The 14,574-nt window shown below is 40.6% G+C and overlaps 1 protein-coding gene across 5 annotated transcripts in view; it reads right to left on the bottom strand.

The window, feature by feature from the left end:
- Positions 1–14,574, bottom strand: part of LOC129714278 (ryanodine receptor 1-like) — a 525,269-nt gene that overhangs the window by 351,748 nt on the left and 158,947 nt on the right. For all 5 annotated transcript variants that reach the window (XM_055663830.1, XM_055663832.1, XM_055663834.1 and 2 more), the window contains exons 28-30: positions 9,312–9,520; positions 4,697–5,058; positions 1,215–1,341 (exon numbers count right to left, since the gene is read on the bottom strand). In XM_055663830.1, coding sequence (XP_055519805.1) covers positions 1,215–1,341; positions 4,697–5,058; positions 9,312–9,520 — 698 coding nt within the window. The remainder of the gene's footprint in view (positions 1–1,214; positions 1,342–4,696; positions 5,059–9,311; positions 9,521–14,574) is intronic.

Raw genomic sequence — 14,574 nt, 5'->3', positions numbered from 1 at the left:
TTTACAACCTCCTTGGTCATCCAGTTTCTTTACTCGCCATTCTTATACTGTTTCCTTCCTGGAACATGCTGATCCTACACTTTAATCAGCTGGCCTTTAAATTACTCCCACATGTCATCTGTGGACCTACCCAATAAGAACTGCTGGTGGTTAAGAATGTGTGGTGGAGTCCCAAATGCTGTCAAACTAAAGAACATTTTTCTTAGATTATTGGATCAAAGTACAAATTGGAAATTTTTGCATTTCTGTTAATTTAGAAACAGTAAACCCTCATTATAATGGATCATATGGGAGGAATGGTCTCCGTTATTTCTGATTGTCCGTTTTAACCAAATAACCAAATCATTGTATGTAATTGAAACAAAATAACATCAGATAATGGTTAATACACAAAAAGACAAAGTGCTGGAGTAACTCAGGACCCTTCCTCAGACTGATTCAATCTGCCGAGTTACTCCAACACTTCTGTTGTTTCAATTCAACACTAGGCGTCGACACTGCTAGTCTGCACCAGTGAGCCCTCTTCACCAGTTCTCGTGACTGTTGTAGCGGCGCACATTGTAGCCCCGAGGGACAGCGCGTTCTTCAGGCCGCTGTCAAGGGCAACCACTCTGTCACCATGGGGCTCCCTCCCTCCCCTCTACAGCTGCCGCTTCCAAGGTGGAGTATGTTGCCGATTCCAGGGGGAAAAGGAGAAGGCGACGGTGGGGGGAAGGGCGGGTCAAGAGGTCGAGTGGACAGACCAATGGGAGGTGGAAGTGGTTGAGTGAGGAGTGGGCAAAGCCACTGCTGACAGCAAGAAGCAGCAGCAGGTGAGCCCCATGGTGACCAAGCATTGCCTGCTGGTGGCGGCGGTCTGAAGAAAGCGCTGCTCCCAGGGGCTACAATGTGAGGTGCAAACACGAACTATATCACTGAACCGTGAAGTGGGTGACGAAGGGGTCGCTGGTGAACCTTGCGAGTCGAGGGTGTGGTGGGAAAGTATTGCCAGTTGGAGTTGGATCAGCAAGTACGTACGCTATATCCAAAATTTGTTGTAAAGGGATCTCTTAAAACGAGCTGTATTCATAAATCACTGATATTCATAAATAATCAAATAATACCTCTCTAAAGTTACTTTGTGATTTTAAGAAAGCTCCACATTCTTAACAGCATAAAACAGAATGAAAATGGAATTGATCTATCATTGTTACTGATTCCAGTTAATGATTTACCGTGGTTGTGTTCAAAATTATTTCTGGATCATCTCTGTCATCCGGCACAACATCTTGTATTAAGCGCGGAACAGTTGGTATAACTGGTGATGGACTAATAAAGGCAGGCTTTTTTTTAAATAAGAACCTAAAATGCAGAAAAAAACAATTAAATTATATATAAATACAGGAAATTCTACAATTATCCTCAGTGTCAGGCAGCTTGTGTGGATCGAGAAAGTTCAGATTTAGGACTTTCAACAGTACTGTAAGCAGGTAAAGATGAGGCAAAACAGGGTTTATGCATGAAAAGCAAGGAAGACTAATCGAGCAAGCACTGCCATTCACTGTGACCATGGCTATTATTAGACAGAAGGAATCCTCAGAATAATGTCCTTATACAATGGCAACACTTGATCTAATGTGGCATCAAAGATCCTTGGTAAACCTGAAATCAATGACCATCGAGGGGAAAACCCTACAATGGTTGGAGTCATCCATGGTGCATAGGTAGATAATCGTGGTGTGAAGGTAAATCATCACAAGCCCAGGACATCATTGCAGCGGTACCTCAGGAAAATGTTTCAAACACAACCACCTTCATCAACAACCGCATTTGCAGATGATTACTCAACGTTCATTCCAATTCACACAACTTCTTCTTCTTGCGTATGGCGTGCACAGCCTGAAGTTGTACGAGAACTTGTTCTATTTGATCTTATTTGATTGTGCACACCGGGATGATTGCATTCATCGAAACAGGGCGGACCACGTGAAGGTTGCAATCTCCCATCCCCAATTCACACATGCATAGACAACACTCATATTTGTTGCCGTAAAATTGTCAGATAATACTTTTTCTCCAATAACGAGAGTCAATTTAATGGAGAAATTAATGGCATAATCATTGCCGTTTCCATTTAATGGCATAATCATTGCCAAGTCCTACAGCATCAACATTTTAGGGTCATCCTTGAGTCCAAGTCAACAGGAACAGCAATTGAAGTGACAGTATGAGTGTCTGAGTTTATGGGGAGAAGGCAGGAGAATGGCGTTAGGAGGGAGAGATAGATCAGCCATGATTAAATGGCAGAGTAGGCTTGATGGGCCGAATGGCCTAATTCTACTCCTATCACTTATGATCTTATGACAGTTGGTCAGAATTCGGTTAACCTGCAGAAAAGGCCACGTTTAGACTATTGTGTTCAGTATTGGTCACCCTGCTTGCTATAGGAAAAATGTTGTGAAGCTGGAAAGAATGGACAGAAGATTTACGAGGACGTTGCCAGAATTTGAAGGCCTAATATAGGGAGAGATTGCACAGACTACAACTTTATTCCTTAGAGCACGGGAGGCTGAGGGGCACCATAAATAGGTGTATAAGATCATGAGGGGTATAGTTAGTGAATGCTCTACTCCTTTATCCAGAGTAGAGGAATCAAGAACCAGAAGACAGGTTTAAGCTGAGCGGAAAGATTTAGTCGGAACCCGAGGGGCTTTCAGAAGGTGGTGTAAATGGAACAAGGTAGTTGAGGCAGGTACAATATTTAGAAGACATTTGGACAAGTCCATGGATAGGAAAGGTTTAGAGGGATATGGGCCAAACGTGGGCAGGTGAAACTAGTGTAGACGGGGCACCTTGGTCATTAAGGGTAAGTAAGGCTGAAGGGCTTGTTTTCACGCTGTATGAATCTGTTATTCTCCTTACCAGTAAGGTTCACAGCAGGAGATAGTTAGTCCCTTGTTATTTGTACCATATATGAATGATTTCTGCTCAAATGTAGGAAGCATGACAAAGAAGTTTGCAAATGGTACTAAAACTGGCCAGGTGTTTGAAGTTGAGTAGGAAAGATTTCAACTGATATAAAAAAGTCTAATCAACTGGAAAGTGCCAAGTGGAATTTAAGCCACAGAAGTATGAGGTACTCCATTTGGTGAAGTGTAACAAGGCAGTTGAATATACGAGATAATGAATGATGTGGGAAACAAAGGAAGCTTAGAGTATAACTCCACGTATTCTTAAAAGGTAACATGACAGGTTAATGAGGTAGTTAAAGGGATAAAGACACAGATGAGGCTTTCCAGATGAGAATATTGTTTAGCAAAAATTATTTCCTCTGGGCTGTCATAGATGGATTTCTCGCCCATGTCTCTTCTGTGTCTGGGAGTCCTGCTCTCGCTCCGTCTCCCCAGACAAAACAAAGATGGAGTTTCCCTGGACCTCACCTTTCATACCACCAGCTTCCACATCTAACACATCCTCCTCCAATATTTCCATCACCTCCAACGTGATTCCCCACCACTAATCACATCTTCTCATCGCCACCACTTTTTGCCTCCGCAGAGACAGTTCCCTCCACAACTCCTTGGTTCACTCATCCCTTCCACCCAAACCACCCCCTCTGCAAGTACTTTCCCCTGCAACCACAGGAGATGTAACACCTATCCTTATACCTCCTCCCTCGTGCCCATCTAGGGACCCCAACAGTCCTTCTAGTTGAGACAGAAGGTCACATGCAGTCCTCATCTACTGCATCCAATGTTCCCAATGTGGGCTCCTGTACGTTAGCGAGACAAAGCTTGGACTTGGCAACTATTCCCCTGATTATTTACACTCGGTCGGCCCAGGCCGACTGGATCTGGATCCTCCCGCCCCACCATTATAATCAGTCTGGTAGAATGGTCCCGACCTGAAATGTCACCTAACTGTTTCCTCCAGAGATATTGCCTGACCTGCTAAATTACTTCAGCATTTTGTGTCAATCTTTGCTATAGTTAATATCCTGACTAATGAAGGCTGATATACCAAAGCCTTCTTGACCACCCTAACAATCTGCGACGACACTTCCAAGATAGTATGCACCTGCACTCCTCAATCCCTCTGCCTCACTACACTATCCAGCATCTCTCTCTCATTTTCTGTGCTTTTGCCAAACATAATTATCAAACAAAATGTCACGGAATACCCCATGGGTAGCAATGAAAAATAAGAAACAATTATCTATTTGGCAAGACAAAAATATATACATTTTTTCAGTGTTTTTAATGCATTATGTAAAGTCGGGGGAAACTAAAATCAGGATGCACTTGTTCTAAAAGGGTGCTATATTTTGAACACAAGATCTGTAATGAATAGAATTAGTGGGAAGATGTGATAAAACATATTCATAGTGAAGGTGGAATGGGTCTGGAATTCATACCAGAAGCCTCATCATATGTTTTTAAAAATACCTTTTAAAAAGGTATTTGAAGAACTGTGACCAGCTGAACTCTGAATTTAATGCTGGGATTTGAGCCACACATATCAATATGTTCAATGACCTCCTGCATTTTAATTTTTCAATCATTCGAATCATCCATAATGGTCTAAAGATAATAGAGAATATTTCCTTTGACAATAGAATCCATTATCAAAAAATAAATGCTGCTGACAACTATAACTGAACTTCTTGTTTATCTCGGCAACCATTTTGGAATATTCAAACATCTTTAAAAACACCTACCTGGTTTTGGATTTACTTTTCTCAGAGGAGGAATCTTTCTCATTCTCTGTTTTGGCCAGTTCCTTAGCCGCATCCTTCAAGCCCTCCTTCTCATTGGCAGGGGTTTCGGTTTGAGTTCGACTGGCTGATTTTTTAAGAACTTCAAACTCTGAATCCATATCAATATCTTCAACTTCGTCTTCTGGGATTGTCATTCTGGTTAATGGTGTTGTTCCCGGGGTACATTTGAATGTGTCATGAAACTCAACAGGCATGCTGAGTCGAAAGAACAGCATATCGCTGTTGCTGTTCTGAGACCCAAATGTTTTATGGGAAACCTTCAAGCAAGGAGGGCTGTCAACTGTTCCATCAATTCTTGTAATCTAAGAAAATATGAGCATTTAAATGATTTTACAAGTTGTATTGCACAATTCAAAACAATACTATCTTAATTTTCCTTTGATTTATGTAGTTCTAAGTGCGTGCTGGGGATTATTTAAAAAATTAAATGAGAGTTTCATAAAAAATCCTTTGCTATTAATTGTTGCCACTCAGAACTGAGCTGATGCATTTATTACAATTGCACTGACTAGTAACTATCGTGACTTTACATACACATTTCATACTATTTGCACAAATGGATGTCGAATAATGTTTTTTTTTTTCAATAATAAAAAAGAAACAACAAATATACTGTTCGTAATCAAACTTAATCAAATCCTTTGGACTCAATCTTTTTCTCTCATTTTTACCCCTCTTTCGCCTATTGATTTAATCTATTCCAAACCCAAAACAAGAAATGTAGAAAGTACTCAGCAAATCAAACATCATAGGTGGGGAGACAAAGAGTCAAAGCTTCCAGTCAAGAATCATTCATTTAAACTGTAAATGTGAAAAAAAACTATACATTTGTAGAGATGGGCAAGGATAGAGAGCAGGAATATCTGCAAAATAATGCAGATAAACATAGTTAAGCTAACATTTACTTTAAATATCAATGGGCCACAGATGCCCAATCTCTGCATTGAGCCACTTAACATGAAAACAGGCCCTTCAGCCCTCCAAATCTACAACTACCCCAAACCAAGATGTCTAAGAGGTTTTCATTGCTTTCTAGAACAGATTTCGATCCAATACCTTCCACCATCATTCTCCTTTACCAAGCTAATCTTTCTTTATTTTGGAGAATTCAAATCTTCTTCACCTCTCCTCACTTTTCGCACGTCAAAGGTTTGCAATGGGGGCACGCATGGGCACCGGCTATTCATGCATCTTCATTGGCTACATGGAACAGTCCTTGTTTCAGTTTTTACTCAAACCATCTCCTCAGCTCTTTTCACAGTACACTGATGACTGTACTGACACTGCTTTCTGCACTTACAGAACCCAAATATATTCATTATTTTTACTACTAATTTCCATCTTGGTTTTGCTTTCATATGCTGCACATCTGACTCTTTTCTTCACTTTCTTGACATCTCTATTATCATCTCAAGATATAAATGAGCAGCCAATGTATTATCATATAACCATATAACCATATAACAATTACAGCACGGAAACAGGCCAACTCGGCCCTACAAGTCCATGCCGAACAAATTTTTTTCCCCTTAGTCCCACCTGCCTGCACTCGTACCATAACCCTCCATTCCCTTCTCATCCATATGCCTATCCAATTTATTTTTAAATGATACCAATGAACCTGCCTCCACCACTTCCACTGGGAGCTCATTCCACACCGCCACCACTCTCTGCGTAAAGAAGTTCCCCCTCATATTACCCCTAAACTTCTGACCATTAATTCTGAAGTCATGTCCTCTTGTTTGAATCTTCCCTATTCTCAAAGGGAAAAGCTTGTCCACATCAACTCTGTCTATCCCTCTCATCATTTTAAAGACCTCTATCAAGTCCCCCCTTAACCTTCTGCGCTCCAGAGAATAAAGACCTAACTTATTCAACCTATCTCTGTAACTTAGTTGTTGAAACCCAGGCAACATTCTAGTAAATCTCCTCTGTACTCTCTCTATTTTGTTGACATCCTTCCTATAATTGGGCGACCAAAATTGTACACCATACTCCAGATTTGGTCTCACCAATGCCTTGTACAATTTTAACATTACATCCCAGCTTCTATACTCAATGCACTGATTTATAAAGGCTAGCATACCAAAAGCTTTCTTTACCACCCTATCTATATGAGATTCCACCTTCAAGGAACTATGCACGGTTATACCCAGATCCCTCTGTTCAACTGTATTCTTCAATTCCCTACCATTTACCATTATCAGGATAGGAACTTCCACAGCTATCTGGTGCTCTAGACTCTCCCAATCTGAATCCTGCAAAGAGGCTATTCCTCTCACACTTTCTCTGATTCTGTTACATCTGATGACAGGACTTTCCACATGAGGATGCTTTCCTCTTTTTGAACTCTGGCTTTCCCTCTACCATTTGACAGAGCTTACAATACTGTTCTCATCTCCTTCTAGCCAGAAGAAAAAAATAGCGCTCCCCATCTTCACCCACATAATTTCCACCAGCTCCAAAAGGATTCCACTGCCAAATAAATGTAACCCTCCCTACCTCTTCCAGCTTCCTGAAGAGGCCATCCTCTCTGCAATTCTCCAGTTCATTCTTGCATCTCCATGATCCACTTTCTCATGGAACTACATGATATGTGACACCTATCATTTTAACCATCCAGAGCAGATTTTCCAAGTGAATCAGCCGTTCACTTGCACTTCCAAATTAATATACTGCATACAGCACTAAAACACAGATTGGCTGTTATGCAGAACACTTGCACTCAAGAATGACACAATCTTCCATTTTGATTTTCTATTCCATTCTGACTTCTTGTTTGATCAAGGAAGACCATATTATCTTGCATGTAAATATGTTGAACCCCTTGGGACATTATAACAAATTGAACAATTTCAGGGTAACCAGGTTTCTTTATTTTTTTTGCATACAGGTGGCTGAACTATAGTTTTGTTTGATTTTCATTTCCTGTCTCTTTCTGCTTGGTTTCAACAATTGTTACATTGACAACTTTGGTCTGCATCCTTTCACAGATATTTCTTGTTTGCTCCACCTCTTCCCCTTTACAATTTAACATACTTATTTTGTCACTCCTGAGATCTCTGACCCAAAGTTCTAATTCTATTACTCCCTCCATTGATGCTTCTTGACCTGCTGTGTTTCCAGTGTTTTTTGTTTTTATTTCAGGTTTCCAGCATCTGCAGTTTTACTCCAATAACCTATCCAAATATTAGCATCCCTGCTTCAGTCACCAGAAATAGTAATGGCACACAACACTCAAAGTGAAAAAGTTGTTGTGAACGACCAGCATTTTATTTTACATATTGCTACCGACCTATTCGGAACTTTTTAATTCATGTGAAAATGCTATTTTCTATCTTTTTCTCGTCCCTTATGATTTTAAATATTCATGCCAAAAAAACATGCACTCTGTTTAAAAAAAAAACTTTTCCCAATCCAGGCAACTTTGCAGAAAATTATGGAAAGACATTTATAATCAGGAAAATATCATCAAACACAAATTTAATACACTTTGATTAGCAGAACATTTTTGTGAGGTGTGGAATGATCAATTTATGCACAATAAATGTTGATCATCGCATATGATCTCATGTTTCTTAACTGGTACATTGAACCAAAATAGCTCCCATACTTTTCAGATGCACAATCTTTCACTGGTTCTGATAAAAGCTCATCAAGCTAACATAATAATTGTTTCTTTGTACACAAAAAATGCTGGAAAAACTCAGCGGGTGAGGCAGCATCTATGGAGAAAAGGAGTAGGCGACGTTTCGTGTCGAGACCCTTCAGTCCGTACTAACCAACCTGATCTCCCGGTTGCCCGGCATTTCAACTCCCCCCTCCCATTCTGAATCTGACCTTTCTGTCCTGGGCCTCCTCCATTGCCAAAGTGAGGCCCAGTGCAAACTGGAGGAGCAGCACCTCATATTTCGCTTGGGCAGATTACACCCCAGCGGTATGAACATTGACTTCTCGAATTTCAGGTAGTCCTTGCTTTCTCCCTCGTTCCTCTTCCCCTTCCCAGCTCTCCCATATAGTCTACTGTCTCCGCCTCTTACTTTCTTCTCCCCCCCCCCCCCCCCCAACCCCGACATCAGTCTGAAGAAGGGTCTTGACCTGAAAGGTTGCCTACTCCTTTTCTCCATAATGCTGCTTCACCCGCTGAGTTTCTCCAGAATTTTTAGTCAACCTCCGATTTTTTCCAGCATCTTCTTAACCAATTGTTTCTTTGTCCTTAGATGATGCCGGATCGGTTGAGGATTGCCAGCATTTCATTTTTTACTTTGGATATCCAATATATTTTTAGCTTCATCATAATGGATCTGTACAATATTTTTTTGTGTTGTAAAGCTCAAATCTGCTGTTTCAATTGAAGAAGGGTCTCGACCCGAAACCATTCTTTCTCTCCAGAGATGCTACCTGAGTTACTCCAGCTTTGTGTTTAGCTTCGTGTTTTAATTGTGTTTTGTATTGCTTCAAAATTATATACCGGATTACAATGGGAACAGTGCTTGATCTGAATTTATAATAGATGACACCACTTTAACACAAGTATGATTTTATTCAAACTTACCTCAACGTGGCCATGGTCAGCAGGAACAGGAACAAACTGAGGCAAACTTTTGCTGAACCACATTGTGATATCCCGTTTCATGTTTACAGCAAAGGGCTCAAAACCTTCCTGTAAACCACAGATGGGGAAGTATCTCAGGCTGCTAACATCTTGGCCTAGGTTAATGCGCCCAATCTGAGAAAGTCCCAGGCTACACACAGGAATGAACCCTGAAAAAAAACTTAACGTCAGACTGGGAAGCCACAAGTGATATGCCAAAAGTGAGAAAAATGCCTGAAAATCTTTGGCAACCAGTAATTTTGGCAGAGTAATTCTGTATGACAATAGAAGTACACAATAAATGGTAGTGACAAGGGAGAATTGAGGAACAACAAGGGATCTTGAGGTATGTGCAAAGATTTTTTAAGATGGCCATACAGGTAGATAGGGCAATAAAGAAGGCCTACGGGATGCTAGGCTGCATTACCAACTGAAGAAATTATCAAGAGCAAAATTGTTATTGTTCAGCTTTGATTGTCACAAGTACAGAAAGTTAAAAAAAAACTTTCACACTTACATTCCTTTCTGTGACCAGAATTTGCAACTCTTCAATCCTTCATTCTCACACCTTTGGTTTCAATCTCTGGCCTTTGTTCCAACCATCGGCTATAAAACAAATCCCCTCGCCTGCGTCTACCCATCACGCTTTGTCCTGCCCCTCCTCTCACCCAATTTTCTTTGTTTTTTCTACCTCCCTTTAATCAGAGTAAAGAACGGTCCTAACCTGAAACCTCACCTATCCATGTCCTCCAGAGATGCTGCGAGCCACTATGTTACTCGAGCACTTTGTGTCCTTTTTTTGTAAAACAACATCTACAGTTCCTTGTTTCTATGAAAATGGCATGATTGCTCTGGAAAGGGAGCAGAAGAGATTCACCAAAATGTTGTCTGCGATCGAGTATTTCAGTTATGAGAAGAGTTTGGATAGGCTAGATTTATTTTCCTTGCAGTGCAGTAAATAAAGAGGAATCAGACAGAGCTGCATTATAAACATAACCTGAATCCCATATGCTCTAACTTTCCAGACTGGCCTTCCGTGAAGGACATTGTCAAAGGCATGTAAACATATGGTAAACTGTGTCTTCAGCCTTGCACTAATCAATTATTTTGGTCACCTCTTCAAGAACCTCGAGCAAATACAGGAGACTCGATTCCCCACGCATAAAGCTATGATGACTATTCCTTATTGCTCCTTGCCTTTCCAAATGTAAATAAATCCCTCCTCTCAGAACCCTCTCCAGTAAGTTTCCTGCCACTAATTTAAGGCTCACAGGTCTGCCGTCACCTGCCCTCAAGAAACGCAGAACAATAACCAACAACAATCTTTCAGTCCCTCGCCCATGGCTAAAGATGGTACAAAAATCTCTGCCATGCTCCAGCATTTTTTCCCTTGCATCCAACAATGTACTAGGCTACCCTTTGTCAAATCACAGGGATTTATCCATTTTTATGCATTTCACGATCACTGACACCTACTCATTAGTAATGTTGCAGGACATCACTGGCATTTGCAAAGGCCTCCTACTTGCTAGATGGCCCTTTACCTGCTGATTACCTCTCCTGGTTCCTGTCTAATGCCATCAAATCAGCCTAGCCCCACTTTAGGATTGCGAACCAGTCCTATCTTTTTCCATAACGATTTTATGTTTCCGGTCAACATTTTAGCCATTTGCCAGCATCCTTTCCTGAGAGGAGTTTGAGTCTAGCCTCTTCTCTAGCAGGGCTACACATTGCTTGAGGAAACCTTCCTGGACACATTTTACAAATTCTGCCTCATTTATTCCCTTAGCACTATGGCAATGCCAGTCAATATTAGGGAATTTAAAATAATCTACTATTACAACCTATTGTTTCTCCATCTATCTGTGATTTTTCTACATATTTGTTCCTATAATTCACACTAAATAATGGGAGACCTATAGTACAATCACATCAAAGTGATCACAAACATTTTCTAAGTTCTTCCCATATAGCCTCACGAGCCAAGCAACATTCTCTCAAACTACTGCTGTGAAAGTCATGGAGTTTTGCAGCATGGAAACTGGGCTTCCAGTACAACTTGTCCATGCCAATCAAGGTGCTCTCCTCAGCTAGCTCTATTTGCCTGCGTTTGGCCAAAACTCTCGAAAACTTGCCTATCCATGAACTTCGAATGTCTTTAAAATGTGGTAACTTTACCAACCTCTAGCACTGGCAGCTGGTTCTCTCTAAATAATATCACTACCTCATCTCACAGCTCCACTTCTATCTCACCGTAGGCATCTGTACCCTGGAACACTGAACTACTAGTTCTACCCATCCCTCAGCAAGGTTTTTGTAATAGCTATAATATCACAATCTCATGTGCAAATCCATGCCCTGAGCTAATATGCCTTACCCATAAGGCTTCATGCATTAAAATAAATGTAATTTAGTCTATGACCTTCCTTGCTCCATGCCCTACCCCTGCCTGGCCTTCCTACTGGACTTGCCCAGTTTGATCCTACATTTGCTTCAATGTTCTGATTAATTCACTCCTAATTGGTCCCTTTCCCCTGTTAGACTAGTATAAACCCTCATGAGTAGGTCAAGCCAATCTCCTGGCGAAGGTATTTGACCCCTCCAGTTCAGATGCAATCTGTTCTCTTGTATAGGTCACATCTGCCCAACAAAGATCCCAACGTTGCAAGAAACGGAATCCTTTCTGCCTGCACCAATTCACCAACCGTGTATTCATATATGCTGTCCTCCTATTCCTACACTCACGCACATGCACAGGGAGTACTCCAGAGGCACTGCCTTTTAAACTTTTGCCTTTAATCACTCTACAGGATCTACCACTTTATTCCATGTACGTCATCAGTATCATTGCATACAGTGTCCTCTGGCTGCTCACTTTCCTCCTGAGAATGTTCTGCAACTGCTCAGTCATCCTTGACACTGGCAGGAGGGAGGAAACATTATCATAGAGTCATGATAGCTCACGACCACAGAATCTATTTGTTCTCTTTAATATCAACTTTCCTATAACAAGAACTCTCCTTGACAACACCTTTCCCCTGCTATGTGTCAGAGCCATTTGTACCGCCGTGCCACACCATTTGTGCCACTTCTAGTGACACTTGGGCAATGATACTTTATTACACAATGTTATAGACATCTTTTAACATTCTTAGCTTGCAGTAACAAAAATAAATTTATATCTATTAAAATACTTTAATTTGTAAAATCCTACAAGAAAAAAAAATATTATTGACAGTCTAACACTTCATTCCCAGTTTTAATATGTGATTATGTACCGTGCCCTCCATAATGTTTGGGACAAAGACCCATCATTTATTTATTTGCTTCTGTACTCCTCAATTTGAGATATGTAATAGAAAAAAAATCACATGTGGTTTGTCAGATTTTAATAAAGGCCATTTTTATACATTTTGGTTTTACCATGTAGAAATTACAGCAGTGTCTCCCCAAGATTTTTGCCTTCCATCACAGTGAGGATGTGCCTGGTGAACTCAGTGTGGTGGATGTCAATTTGTGTTTATTGTGTGTTTTTGTCATTTTTATTATATGTATGACTGCAACGCAATGAAATTTTGTTCAGACCGAAAGGTCTGAATGACAATAAAGGCTACTTTGACTTTACTTTGACTTTTAACGTTCAGGGCACCATAATGTTTGGGACACAGCAATGTCATGTAAATGAAATGTTTAGTATTTTGTTGCATATATTTTGTATTCAATAACTGTTTGAAGTCCGTGATTCATGGAAATCACCAGTTGCTGGGTGTCTTCTCTGGTGCTGTTCTGACAGGCTTGTATTGCAGCCAGGTTACACAAAAAAGCTGGAGAAACTCAGCGGTTGCAGCAGCATCTATGGAGCGAAGGAAATAGGCAACGTTTCGGGCCGAAACCCTTCTTCAGACTGTATTATATTGCAGCCATCTTGTTTTGCTTGTTTTGGGGGCTAGTCCCCTTCAGTTTTCTCTTCAGCATATAATAGGCATGCTTACTTGGTTAAGATCGGGTAATTGACTTGGTCACTCAAGAATTGACCATTTTTTAGCTTTGAAAAACTCCTTTGTTGCTTTAGCAGTGTGTTTGGGATTATTGTCTTGCTGTAGAATGAACCGCCAGCCAATGTTATGAAGCATTTGTTTGAACTTGAGCAGATAGGATGTGTCCATACATTTCAGAATTCATTATGCTACTACCATCAGCACTTGTATCATCAATGAAAATATGTGAGCCAGCACCTTCAACAGCCATACATGCCCAGGCCATAACACCCCCACCACCGTGTTTCACAGATGAGGTGGTGTGCTTTGGATCTTGCGCAGTTCCTTCTCTCCTCCATACTTTGCTCTTGCCATCACTCTGATATAAGTTCATCTTTGTCTCATCTGTCCACAAGACCATGTTCCAGAACTGAGGTTGCTCTTTTATTTACTTGTTGGAAAGCTGTAACCTGGCCATCCTATTTTTTCGGCTAACCAGTGGTTTGTATCTTACAGTGTAGCCTCTGTATTTTGGTTCATTAAGTCTTATGCGGAAGGTGGTCATTGACAAATCCACACCTCCCTCCTGAAGAGTGTTTTTGATCTGTTGGACAGGTGTTTGTGGATTTTTTTTAAATTATAGAGAAAATTCTTCTGTCATCAGCTGTGGAGGTCTTCCTTGGCCTGCCAGTCCCTTTGTGATTAGTAAGCTCACCAGTGCTCTCTTTCTTCTTAATGATGTTCCAAACAGTTGATTTTGGTAAGCTGAAGGTTTGGCTGAGGTCTCTAATAGTTTTATTCTAGTTTCTCACTCCTGTAATGGCTTATTTGATTTTAATTGGCACAATTTTGGTCCTCATGTTGATAAACAGCAATAAAAGTTTCCAAAATGCGATGGAAAGACTTGAGGAAAGACTAGGTGCTGAGAGTTCTCTTATACCTGCATTAAAGAGGTAATTATTACGCACCTGAGCAATTACAAACAACTGTGAAGCCATGTGTCCCAAACGTTATGGTGCCCTGAAATGTGGGGACTATGTATAAACACTGCTGCAATTTCTACATGGTGAAACCAAAATGTATAAAAATGGCCTTTACTAAAATCTGACAACATACACTTTAACCACGTGATTTTGTTTTATATTACAAATCTCAAATTATGGAGTACAGAGGCAAATAATTAAATGATGGGTCTTTGTCCCAAACATTATGGAGGGTACTGTATAATATGAGCTTTCATAGAAACA

This window comes from Leucoraja erinacea, chromosome 38 (genome assembly GCF_028641065.1).
Source record: "Leucoraja erinacea ecotype New England chromosome 38, Leri_hhj_1, whole genome shotgun sequence".
Lineage (NCBI taxonomy): Eukaryota > Metazoa > Chordata > Chondrichthyes > Rajiformes > Rajidae > Leucoraja > Leucoraja erinaceus.
This window is presented reverse-complemented; position numbering and strand designations above follow the sequence as displayed.